At 41.8% G+C, this 13,153-nt stretch overlaps 1 protein-coding gene and 1 pseudogene across 1 annotated transcript in view; one reads left to right on the top strand and one right to left on the bottom strand.

The window, feature by feature from the left end:
* Window positions 1–7,480, top strand: part of LOC121578798 (synaptotagmin-6-like) — a 46,231-nt gene extending 38,751 nt beyond the window's left edge. The window contains exons 9-10 of the mRNA XM_045212711.1: window positions 969–1,119; window positions 6,188–7,480. Of these exons, the coding sequence (XP_045068646.1) occupies window positions 969–1,119; window positions 6,188–6,259 (223 nt within the window). The 3' untranslated portion in view covers window positions 6,260–7,480. The remainder of the gene's footprint in view (window positions 1–968; window positions 1,120–6,187) is intronic.
* Window positions 7,481–9,926: 2,446 nt separating this feature from the next.
* On the bottom strand, window positions 9,927–12,792 carry LOC121578800 (annotated as a pseudogene).
* Window positions 12,793–13,153: the final 361 nt, after the last annotated feature.

Raw genomic sequence — 13,153 nt, 5'->3', positions numbered from 1 at the left:
TGAATAGCATTCTCACATAGGTGTTCCTTTTGTCTAGGTGTGAAAGGGCAGTGTGGAGCACAATAGAGATTGCATAATCTGTGGATCTGTTGGGGCGGTATGCAAATTGGAGTGGGTCTAGGGTTTCTGGGATAATGGTGTTGATGTGAGCCATGACCAGCCTTTCAAAGCACTTCATGGCTACAGACGTGAGTGCTATGGGTCGGTAGTCATTTAGGCAGGTTACCTTAGTGTTCTTGGGCACAGGGACTATGGTGGTCTGCTTGAAACATGTTGGTATTACAGACTCAGACAGGGAGAGGTTGGAAATATCAGTGAAGACACTTGCCAGTTGGTCAGCGCATACTCAGAGTACACGTCCTGGTAATCCGTCTGGCCATGCAGCCTTGTGAATGTTGACCTGTTTAAAGGTCTTACTCACATCGGCTACGGAGAGCGTGATCACACAGTCGTCCGGAACAGCTGATGCTCTCATGCATGTTTCAGTGTTACTTGCCTCGAAGCGAGCATAGAAGTGATTTAGCTTGTCTGGTAGGCTCGTGTCACGGGGCAGCTTGCAGCTATGCTTCCCTTTGTAGTCTGTAATTGTTTGCAAGCCCTGCCATGAGCGTCGGAGCCGGTGTAGAACGATTCAATCTTAGGTGTATGTAAACTTCCGACTTCAACTGTAGGTAGAGTTATTAAAGTGACTAGGCATAGATAATAAACAGAGAGTAGCAGCAGTGTAAAAGGGGGGGCAATAAAAATAGTCTGGGTAGCCATTTGATTACTTACTTCAGGATGTATTTGAAAGTAATTGAGATATTGGAAGTAGTATTTGAACCTAGGTCTGGTTTGTTTATGCTACAACCATGAGAGTCCAACTAATACTGTATGTTCTGCTAATAGTAGAAGAGAAAATGTGAAGTTACATTATTCCAGATGTGGCTGAAGTGTTAATGGGTGCATTTTGCCTTTTTTCTACACAGGGTGGGACACAATGAAATCATAGGTGTGAACAGAGTGGGCAGTCATGCGGAGGGACTGGGCAGAGACCACTGGAACGAGATGTTGGCCTATCCCCGGAAGCCCATCGCTCACTGGCACCCTCTACTGGAGGCCACCAAGTCTCAGAAAGAGGTAGGTTGGCTACTCAAAGTTTCCCTGATAGCTGCTTTATTAAGGAAAGTATAACTTGCAATGACTGTGATATGGTTGATGTGGTTGTCTAACCTACCTTAGTTGAATGCACTGACTGTGTGTCACTTTGGATAAGAGCATCTTCTATGTTATCAAAATGTAAATGTATGTACACTGAACAAAAATAGAAATGCAACATGTAAAGTGTTGGTCCCATGTTTCATATACTGAAATAAAAGATCCCAGAAATGTTCCATACGCACAAAAAGTTTATTTCTCTCAAATGTTGTGCACAAATTTGTTTACATCCCTGTTAGTGAGCATTTCTCTTTTGCCAAGATAATCCATCCACCTGACAGGTGTGGCATATCAAGAAGGTGATTAAACAGCATTATCATTACACAGGTGCACCTTGTGCTGGGGACAATAAAAGGCCACTCTAGAATGTGCAGTTTTGTCACAACACAATGCCACAGATGTCTCAGGTTTTGAGGGAACGTGCAATTGGCATGCTGACTGCAGGAATGTCCACCAGAGCTGTTGCCAGATAACGTAATGTTAATTTCTCTACCATAAGCCGCCTCCAACTTCATTTTAGAGAATTTGGCTGTACGACCAACGCAGAACACGTGTATGGTGTCGTCTGGGTGAGCGGTTTGCTGATGTCAATGTTGTGAACAGCGTGCCCCATGGTGGCGGTGGGGTTATGGTATGGGCAGGCATAAGGACAACGAACACAATGGCAATTTGAATGCACAGAGACACCGTGACGAGATCCTGAGGCCCATTGGAGTGCCATTTATCCACCGCCGTCACCTCATGTTTCAGCATAATAATGCACAGCCCCATGTCGCAAGGATCTGTACACAATTCCTGGAAGCTGAAAATTTCCCAGTTCTTCCATGGCCTGTATACTCACCAGACATGTCACCCATTGAGTATGTTTGGGATGCTCTGAATTGACGTGTACGACAGCGTGTTCCAGTTCCCGCCAATATACAACAACTTCACACAGCCATTGAAGAGGAGTGGGACAACATTCCACAGGCCACAATCAACAGCCTGATCAACTCTTATGCGAAGGAGATGTGTCATGCTGCATGAGGCAAAATGGTTGTCAACACCAGATATTGACTGGTTTTCTGATCCATCTGTGACTAACTGGTTTTCTGATCCATCTGTGACTAACAGATGCATATCTGTATTTTCAGTCATGTGAAATCCATAGATTAGGGCCTAATTTATTTATTTTAATTGACTGATTTCCTTATATGTACTGTAACTCAGTAAAATCTTTGAAATTGTTGCATGTTGCGTTTATATTTTAGTTCAGTATATACAGTGCATTCGGAAAGTATTTAGACCCCTTCCCTTTTTCCACATTTTGTTACATTACAGCCTTATTCTAAAATGGATTAAATAAAAACATATCCTCAATCTATACACTACCCCATAATGACAAAGCGAAAACAGGTTTTTAGAAATCTTTGCAAATGTATTAAAAATAAAAAACAGAAATACCTTATTTACATAAGTATTCAGACCCTATGCTATAAGACTCGAAATTGAGCTCAGGTGCATCCTGTTTCCATTGATCATACTTGAGATGTTTCTAAAACTTGATTGGAGTCCACCTGTGGTAAATTCAATTGATTGGACATGATTTGGAAAGGCACACACCTGTCTATATAAGGTCTCACAGTTGACAGCACACAGCCAAGACAACGCAGCAGTGGCTTCGGGACAAGTCTCTGAATGTCCTTGAGTGGCCCAGCCAGAGCCCGGACTTGAACCCGATCAAACATCTCTGAAGAGACCTGAAAATAGCTGTGCAGCGACGCTCCCCATCCAACCTGACAGAGCTTGAGAGGATCTGCAGAGAAGAATGGGAGAAACTTTGTCATTATGTGTGTAGATTGATGAGGGAAAAAAACAATTTAATCCATTTTAGAATAAGGCTGTAACGTAACAAAATTTTGAAAATGTGAAGGGGTCTGAATACTTTATGAATACACTGTATACACTACCAGTCAAAAGTTTGGACACATTCAAGGGTTTTTCTTTATTTTTACTATTTTCTACATTGTAGAATAATAGTGAAGACATCAAAACTATGAAATAACACATATGGAATCATGTAGTAACCAAAAAAGTGTTAAACAAATCAAAATATAAATCAAATCAAATTTTATTTTCCACATGCGCCGAATACAACAGGTGTAGACATTACAGTGAAATGCTTACGTACAAGCCCATAACCAACAATGCAAAGGACCTCAACTCAATATGTTATATTTGAGATTCTTCAAATAGCCACCCTTTGCCTTGATGACAGCTTTGCACACTCTTGGCATTTTCACAACCAGCTTCATGAGGTAGTCACCTAGAATGCATTTCAATGAACAGGTGTACCTTCTTAAAAGTTAATTTGTGGAATATTTTTCCTTCTTAATGTGTTTGAGCCAATCAGTTGTGTTGTGACAAAGTAGGGAGGGTATACAGAAGATAGCCCTATTTGGTAAAAGACCAAGTCCATATTATGGCAAGAACAGCTCAAATAAGCAAAGAGAAACGACAGTCCATCATTACTTTAAGACATGAAGGTCAGTCAATACGGAACATTTCAAGAACCTTGAACGTTTCTTCAAGCGCACTCGCAAACACCATCAAGCGCTATGATGAAACTGGCTCTCGTGAGGACCACCACAGGAATGGAGGACCCAAAGTTCCCTCTGCTGCAGAGGATAAGTTCATTAGAGTTACCAGCCTCAGAAATTGCAGCCCAAATAAATGCTTCACAGAGTTCAAGTCACCGACACATCTCAACATCAACTGTTCAGAGGGGACTGTGTGAATCAGGCCTTCATGGTCGAATTGCTGCAAAGAAACCACTACCAAAGGACACCAATAAGAAGAAGAGACCTGCTTGGGCCAAGAAACACGCGCAATGGACATTAGACCGGTGGAAATTTGTTCTTTGGTATGGAGTCCAATTTGGAGATTTTTGGTTCCAACCGCTATGTCTTTGTGAGTCGCAGTGTGGGTGACCGGATGACCTCTGCATGTGTAATTCCCACTTTAAAGCATGGAGGAGGAGGTGTTATGGTGTGGGGGTGCTTTGCTGGTGACACTGTCTGTGATTTATTTCGAATTCAAGGCACACTTAACCAGCATGGCTACCACAGCATTCTGCAGCGATGCACCATCCCATCTGGTTTGGGCTTAGTGGGGCTGTAATTTGTTTTCAACAGGACAATGACCCAACACACCTCCAGGCTGCGTAAGGGCTATTTGACCAAGAAGGAGAATGATGGAGTGCTGCATCAGATATCAGATCACCTGGCCTCCACAATCCCCCGACCTCAACCCAATTGAGGTCGGGGGATTGTATATACAGTGCTGTATATATGGTACCAGTAAAAAGTTTGTACACACTTACTCATTCAATGTGTTTTTTAATTTTTACTATTTTCTACATTGCAGAATAATAGTAAAGACATCAAAACTATGAAATAACAGATATGGAATCATGTAGAAACCAAAAAAGTGTTAAACAAATCTAAATCTATTTTATATTTGAGATTCTTCAAAGTAGCCACCCTTTGCCTTGTTCACAGCTTTGCACACTCTTGGCATTTTCTTGACCAGCTTCATGAGGAATGCTTTTCCAACAGTCTTGAAGGAGTTCCCACATATGCTGAGCACTTGTTGGCTGCTTTTCCTTTACTCTGCGGTCCAACTCATCCCAAACCATCTCAATTGGGTTGAGGTCGGGTGAATGTGGAGGCCAGGTCATCTGATGCAGCACTCCATCCCTCTCCTTCTTGGTCAAATAGCCCTTACACAGCCTGGAGGTGTGTTGGGTCATTGTCCTGTTGAAAAACAAATGATAGTCCCACTAAGCGCAAACCAGATGGGCTGGCGTATCGCTGCAGAATGCTGTGGTAGCCATGCTGGTTAAGTGTGCCTTGAATTCTAAATAAATCACTGACAGTGTCACCAGCAAAGCACCATCACACCTCTTCCTCCATGCTTCACGGTGGGAACTACACATGCGGAGGTCATCCGTTCACCTACTCTGCGTCTCACAAAGACACGGCGGTTGGAACCATACATCAGACAAAAGGACAGATTTCCACCGGTTTAATGTCCATTGCTCGTGTTTCTTGGCCAAAGCAAGTATCTTCTTCTTATTGGTGTCCTTTAGTTGTGATTTCTTTGCAGTAATTCGACCACGAAGGCCTGATTCACACAGTCTCTTCTGAATAGTTGATGTGTTGATGTGTCTGTTACTTGAACTCTGTGAAGCATTTATTTGGGCTGCAATTTCTGAGGCTGGTAACTCTAATGAACTTATCCTCTGCAGCAGAGGTACCTCTAGGTTTTCCTTGTCTGTGGCGGTCCTCATGAGAGCCAGTTTCATCATAGCACTTGATGGTTTTTGCGACTGCACTTGAAGAAACGTTCAAAGTTCTTAACATTTTCAGGATTGACTGACCTTCATGTCTTAAAGTAATGATGGACTGTCGTTTCTCTTGGATTTTCTGAGGTGTTCTTGCCATGATATGGACTTGGTCTTTTACCAAATAGGGCTATCTTCTGTATACCACGCCTACCTTGTCACAACAAACTGATTGGCTCAAACGCATTAAGAAAGGAAAGAAATTCCACAAATTAGCTTTTAACAAGGCACACCTGTTAATTGAAATGAATTCCAGGTGACTACCTCATAAAGCTGGTTGAGAGAATGCCAAGAGTGTGCAAAGCTGTCATAAAGGCAAACGGTGGCTACTTTGAAGAATCTAAAATATAAGATATATTTTGATTTGTTTAACACTTTTTTGGTTACTACATGATTCCATATGTGTTATTTCATAGTTTTGATGTCTTTACTATTATTCTACAATGTAAAAAATAAAGAAAAACCCTTGAATGAGTAGGTGTGTCCAAACTTTTGACTGGTATTGTATCTATCTATGTAGGATTTCTGATGGTAGGTAAACTCCTAACAGTGACAGCAATTTCCATGCTGGTACACTAATCTTACCATGTGAAATGTTTCCTACAGTGGAAAACCCGCACAGCAAGCTTTGACAGCCAAGGCTCCTGCCCCTCTCCAAGACTCCTGTCTAGTCCATGAGGGAGGAGTAAGAGTTTATATTCCACTACTCTACAAAGCCTGCCCTGCAGCAAGGCCTGAAATATTGGAGTGTCCCAGACCCACAAATTCTGTGCCTCAAAATAAGTAAATTGCAGTAAGTTGTTCTGGAATAACAGTCGGTCTACACTGGACATTATCTCCAAAGCACACAGACAGACACAGAAACACACACACACACACATTTCTCTTGTGCCCTCTTGGACAGCCACTTTGCCATGGTATGTATAGCTTATAGTGTATACTGGGTCTGGTGGGATCATTGTTATTGCAACAATATTTTTGCAGTTGAGCTCAGCCTGGTGTGTTTATACATCTGAGGTTAACATCTATGTGTATATGTCTGAAGTTTGGTCAGGGAGTTGTGTTGTGGCAGTCTTGTGAACATACAACATCATATTAAATAGGTCAAATGTTATAGTTGCTGCTGTTGAGTGCAGGACGTTCTTGAAGTACCCTACGACTTACAGTACCCTACCCTACAGCAAGTCCAAAACAATCAACAGGGTATTATGAAGTGAACAATTTTATACACATTTGTTTTGTTATTGAAATCATTGTTGGTTTACTACAGTGGATGGTCCAGGAGGACAAATGTTACATCCCTTTACTTTATTTGTATTTGTTTTATGTACACAACATACACCACACCTGGCCATCATATATTTTTGATGTCTTAAGTGTAGCTGCATTACGTGCTAAATACGTAGATAGCGTCATTACAAACACTGTGGTTTAGTTTGTGGCGGTACAGTACTGTTAAAATTACACTGAAGGTATGGACTTAAAATGTACAATAGTATATGTATATAATGCCCTTTGATACTGACATCAATAATAGCACTGTATTTAGAATCACATATTTATGATATTATCCACATGACTATCCCCTGACCTTACTTTTCTGTTTCAATTTCACAGTGACTAAAGCTTCACTGCTCTGTTGTTTTTCCTATTACCTATGAAGTGTTTGCCAATAGTCTCCTGTTTAGGCAATGTCATGTACTTTGTTGAGGGACTTGGCTTGACCCTTGACCCCTTTGCCTCATCAGCCTTGTGATAAGTGTTTAAAATAATTACTCTCCTCTGTTTTTTCTAAGCAATTAAGAGTAACTTTCCACTTTTGTATTGAACATTTGTATTTGTAACATAACTGTTTCCAGGCATCCCTTGTATTTTAAACAAGTGACAATAAAGTTGTTGATTCTGGTTCTAACATTCCAAATTGAGTGCCGATATACACTACCGGTCAAAAGTTTTAGAACACCTACTCATTCGAGGGTTTTTCTTTATTTTTACTATTTTCTACATTGTAGAATAATAGTGAAGACATCAAAACTATGAAATAACACATGGAATCATGTAGTAACCAAAAAAGTGTTAAACAAATCAAAATATATTTTATATTTGAGATTCTTCAAATAGCCACCCTTTGCCTTAATGACAGCTTTGCACACTCTTGGCATTCTCTCAACCAGCTTCATGAGATAGTCACCTGGAATGCATTTCAATTAACAGGTGTGCCTTCTTAAAAGTTAATTTGTGGAATATCTTTCCTTCTTAATGTGTTTGAGCCAATCAGTTGTGTTGTGACAAGGTAGGGAGGGTATACAGAAGATAGCCCTATTTGGTAAAATACCAAGTCCATATTATGGCAAGAACAGCTCAAATAAGCAAAGAGAAATGACAGTCCATTATTACTTTAAGACATGAAGGTCAGTGAAAACGGAAGATTTCAAGAACTTTGAAAGTTTCTTCAAGTGCAGTCGCAAAAACCATCAAGCGCTATGATTGACACTGGCTCTCATGAGGACTGCCACAGGAATGGAAGACCCAGAGTTCCCTCTGCTGCAGAGGATAAGGTCATTAGAGTTACCAGCCTCAGAAATTGCAGCCCAAATAAATGCTTCACAGAGTTCAAGTAACAGACACATCTCAACAGCAACTGTTCAGGGGAGACTGTGTGAATCAGGTCTTCGTGGCCGAATTGCTGCAAAGAAACCACTACTAAAGGACACCAATAAGAATAAACTTGGGCAATGGACATTAGACCGGTGGAAATGTGTCCTTTGGTCTGGAGTCCAAATTAGAGATTTTTGGTTACAACTACAGTGTCTTTGTAAGACGCGGTGTGGGTGAACAGATGATCTCCGTATGTGTATTTCCCACGTAAAGCATGGAGGAGGTGTTATGGTTGGGGGTGCTTTGCTGGTGACACTGTCAGTGATTTATTTACAATTCAAGGCACACTTAACCAGCATGGCTACCATAGCATTCTGCAGAGATACGCCATCCCATCTGGTTTGCGCTTAGTGGGACTATAATTTGTTTTTCAACAGCACAATGACCCAACACACCTCCAGGCTGTGTAAGGGCTATATGACCAAGAAGGAGAGTGATGGAGTGCTGCATCAGATGACCTGGCCTCCACAATCCCCCGACCTCAACCCAATTGAGATGGTTTGGGATGAGTGGGACCGCAGAGTGAAGGAAACGCAGCCAACAAGTGCTCAGCATATGTGGGAACTCCTTCGAGACTGTTAGAAAAACATTCCAGGTGAAGCTGGTTGAGAGAATGCCAAAAGTGTGCAAAGCTGTCATTAAGGCAAAGAGTGGCTATTTGAAGAATCTTAAATATAAAATATATTTTGATTTAACACTTTCTTTGTCACTACATCATTCCATATATGTTATTTCATAGTTTTGATGTCTTCACTATTATTCTACAATGTAGAAAATAGTAAAAGTAACGAAAAACCCTTGAATGAGTAGGTGTTCTAAAACTTTTGACCGGTAGTGTATGTTCCTCTTTTACTGTAACATGGAAGAAAAATAACTTACACACTTTCATCCAAGTATGTTTTTATTCAACATGAAGGCATAGCCAGAGAAAAAGGTAAAATTGTGGTTTTCAGAAGTGCCAAACAGAGAGATAAAACGGAAAACATACATATTATACAGCTGTGCTGTTTTTACTTTATATTCTCTGTCCACACACCCCTAGATCTTTTTTGATCATCATATCAATATTTAATAACAAGCAATACCTAAAGTAAATGGATGTTTTTTCTCTTGGTAATCGACACAGGAAATACAATATGACAATGATCTGATTTCATTTAGGACAGTGTTCAAAATCATAACTGCAGCTGCAAGGCCCTGTGCCATACAGATGTAGGATCTTAATTTGAGCCAGTTTTTCGACAGCAGAAAAATTATCCTGCAGGAAACAGGACATGTGAATTATTATGTGGATTATAATAAATTGACATTTTTGAAGGGGTGATAAAAAATGTGTTAGGGCAAATCAAGTTTAAAGTGGAAATTACAAACTTTAGAAACCTTTTTAAACCTCGGATACACTACAAGCTTGCATTTCCTGCTGTGCAGGAAAATTCCTGCAACAGCAACATTATCAAATTTAGATACGGCATCTGTAGTTGAACAAACCATGTTAGTAATTTCATAACTTTGGTCATATCTATGTTATTGATCTTTGCTCCAGGCAAGATATAATATTAAAACATTCCACTGAATATGACAGTGAAAATATGTTTTATTTTCATCTACACAGACATTTCTGGGCTTTTACTCAGTACAGATGATAGAAATCTCAAACCCACCTCAACACTAGGCGGCGCTGCTGAGCTCATGCCTCCAGTTTCTTCTTCATGGCCAGCTTGTAGAGGATCTGGTAGCCATCGTCCCAGGCGTAGATCGGCTGCTCCAGCAGGTTGTACTTGAGGCTGGAGTGAGCGCCGTAGCGCTTGGGAAAGTACACTAGCGGTGCGTCGTCGTTGGTCACCATATCACTGACGTCAAAAACGCACAAGCGCTTTTCAGCGCAGTGTTGTAGACCACGTACACCGTGCCGCAGATGATGAAGGCAACCTCGGTGTTCTCCCTCGGGCACGACGTGTCCCACATCTGTTCGATGTCCAGCGTGTTGGCGTCCATTTTGGCCAGAGAGATGTGCCTCTCAGTCTCCTTTGTGGCGTAGATGGCCCAGAGGCCCTCCTTGTCTGCCGCCAGGACAATGACCGTCTCTGGGGTTAGGCCATAGATGGGGACGTGGTCCTGGACAGGGAACACGGCGCTGTCCGCCACTGAGCCGTTCCGCATGTCGTACTTGATCAGCCGCAGCTCCTTGCCCTCCTTCACGTAGTACGAGGGGTTGTTGTAGACGGTGTGGCCGCTGCCTCGCCAAGGGAATGGCAGCTTCATGGTCTTGCCCATGGATGTGCCCAAGGAGACGATGAGGTCCCTGATGGAGCCAAACTCATAGATGGTGTCCTCATCTGTGCCGTTGAAGACATAGACCTTGCCCGAGCTGCTACCCACATCTTTGGTCCACATGCCCTTTGGGCCTCTAACTCACTTCAAAATCTTCATGGCTTTGATGCTGGATATCATGTCCCTGCAGTCTGGGAGAGGAGAAGAGAGGTACATGACCCTTCCTGGTCCCACTTTAAATTTAGTTGGGCTAAAATCATGTTTTTTACATGGTAGTTAACATTACACAGCAGGTTCAGTGTAATTACAATGTACACATTGTTACAGTCGAACTGTGATATCTGTTATACCAATATCATAAGACAAACTACAACATACCATATTGATAAAGCAACCAGAAGTGATACTAAGGGACTAGGTAAAGTTCAAGGGATAGTTCCATTAAAAAAAAATAGTTTTAGCTTATTTTCACTCCTCAGGCTTTTACATGATCTGAAGTATGTTTCAGATGTTCAACCTGATTGTGTCAGAAGAAAATGCCCCCCTAGTAGGCAACAGCACTCAGCTGATTTAATTACTGGGGAAATTAAAAAACAATTTAATTACAAGTGTGTGGCTACATTTATAAGGATCATAGGCAATTAAATCTGACGAGTCACTGCATATAAATTTTTGCTCTAGTGCAACTGAAAGCAGATATTACAATTAAAGTGGTGCATAATTTAGAGAATAATATTTGAATCAGCATCGCATTTTCAGTCAGTCCTTCATCTATGTGCTTCATCAGCATGCTCTCATACAGTATCTCAGTGCAGTCCACCCACTTCCTGTACTTCAACAACCAAGTGTAAACAGTTTCCTGAATACCTGCTCTAGGTTTATAATTATGCCTGCCAAGAAAACCAGATGGTGTTCTCTATGTTATCAACCCTAACCTTAATGTTTTAGAGTAGAACGAAAAGTGTTAAGCACAACATTGAATGAAATCCACTTAAATTATTTAATAAGAGCCTCTGAGAGAAGAATCCTGATATGAGGGTAGATTGATTTTCTAACTTAGTTACATGACAGTACAGCAGCTAAGACACTTGGCCTGCTTACATGTTTATCAACATCTCATACCTGTGGCCCACTATATCTCCTCTCATCATGTAGAAGAAGACTTGTTAAGGAACCAAGGTCTCGCATTACCCCTACTGCTGAGTTTACGTCATATGTTTGTCCTTTCAGTAGGCCTATGCCAGGCATATTCAAATATGGACCTCGAAGCCAGTTCCACTGCTGATTTCTATTGATTAATTCTTCCCCTCTAGGGATTTAGACCTGGGACACCAGGTGGGTGCAATTAATTACCAGGCTTGCTATGATCCTCTTAGTAAGTAATCATGTGTCTTTGTCCCCTCAGTATGTCACCACGTCTGCCACCATGTCTGCCACATCTCACCTGTGGCCTTGTCGTACTTGGCCTTGTTCTTCTCCTTCACCACGGTCACCTGTTGTTCCACTAACTTGTCATCCACGTCCACGCAGGGCTGCGCCCCATTCTGTGTCTCAAGGTAGTCCATCTCGCGGTCCACGCGCGTCCCCCACACTGTCCAGGTCCGTCCTCAGGGTCTCCTTGTCTTTGTCCAGGGTCTCAATCTGGGCAACCATCTGCTGGTTGAACTCCCGCAGCTCTGTGGCATAGCGGTTGGTCTGCTCGTGCCATACCGAGATACCATCCTGGTGGGAGAGGTGAGAGGTGGCAGGTAGCTTAGTGGTTAAGAGTGTTGTGCCAGTAACCGAAAGGTCGCTGGTTCTAATCCCCGAGCCGACTAGGTGAAAAATCTGTCGATGTGACCTTGAGCAAGGCACTTAACCCTAATTGCTCCTGTAAGTCGCTCTGGATAAGAGTGTCTGCTAAATGACAAAAAGAAAAAAAAAAGAAGACAGTTAGAGCAAGTAGTTCTGGAGGCATATGGGTGTTGTCCCTATTTCACAGGATGAATTAAAACCCTGTTCCCTGGGGCCACTGCCACAGTCATCACCAATGGTATGGCTTCTAAAGAACCAATAGTATGGTTCTTTAGTATGGTTCCAATAGTATGGTTCTCTACCTGGCGCTTGCAACGCCAGGTAGAGCCTGGCGTTGCAAGCGCCATGCTCTACCAACTGAGCTACAGTGGACTTACCTCGATGTCTAGCAGACGCTGCTCCAGGTAGTCCATCAGGGCTTGTTGCTGGGCGTCAGCCAGACAGGTCAAGGTGACAAGGATGAGAAAAGCCCTCATTTTATGGTAAAGTGTTGTCCACTGATTGCTAAATACCACATTAGGGATGTTTATAGGTTACTTTAGGTTTGTTTTTATTAGTTTTCTATGTTTTGTAGAGACTGAAATACATTGAAACGTATGCTTGATGACTCGTATCACACTAAAATGCAATGTTTAGACAAGTTAAAGCAAAATATTGTTTGCATAGTTGTCACTCTTGATTAGAAATTGTCACTCTTGATTAAAAACTAGTTTTTCACTCCTGTTAGTATTTGATTTAGTTTAATGTTTTTCAAAGTAAACTCTTAAGCATTGATGGGAAGCAAATGCTGACGCAACGCTGAGAGTGGAGGAAAACCTTTTTGCCAAATAGAAGATCCTTTCTCCCCTC

This window comes from Coregonus clupeaformis, unplaced genomic scaffold (genome assembly GCF_020615455.1).
Source record: "Coregonus clupeaformis isolate EN_2021a unplaced genomic scaffold, ASM2061545v1 scaf0043, whole genome shotgun sequence".
Classification (NCBI taxonomy): Eukaryota; Metazoa; Chordata; class Actinopteri; order Salmoniformes; family Salmonidae; genus Coregonus; species Coregonus clupeaformis.
Note: the sequence above shows the minus strand (reverse complement) of the source record. Positions and strands in the feature narration are given on the sequence as shown.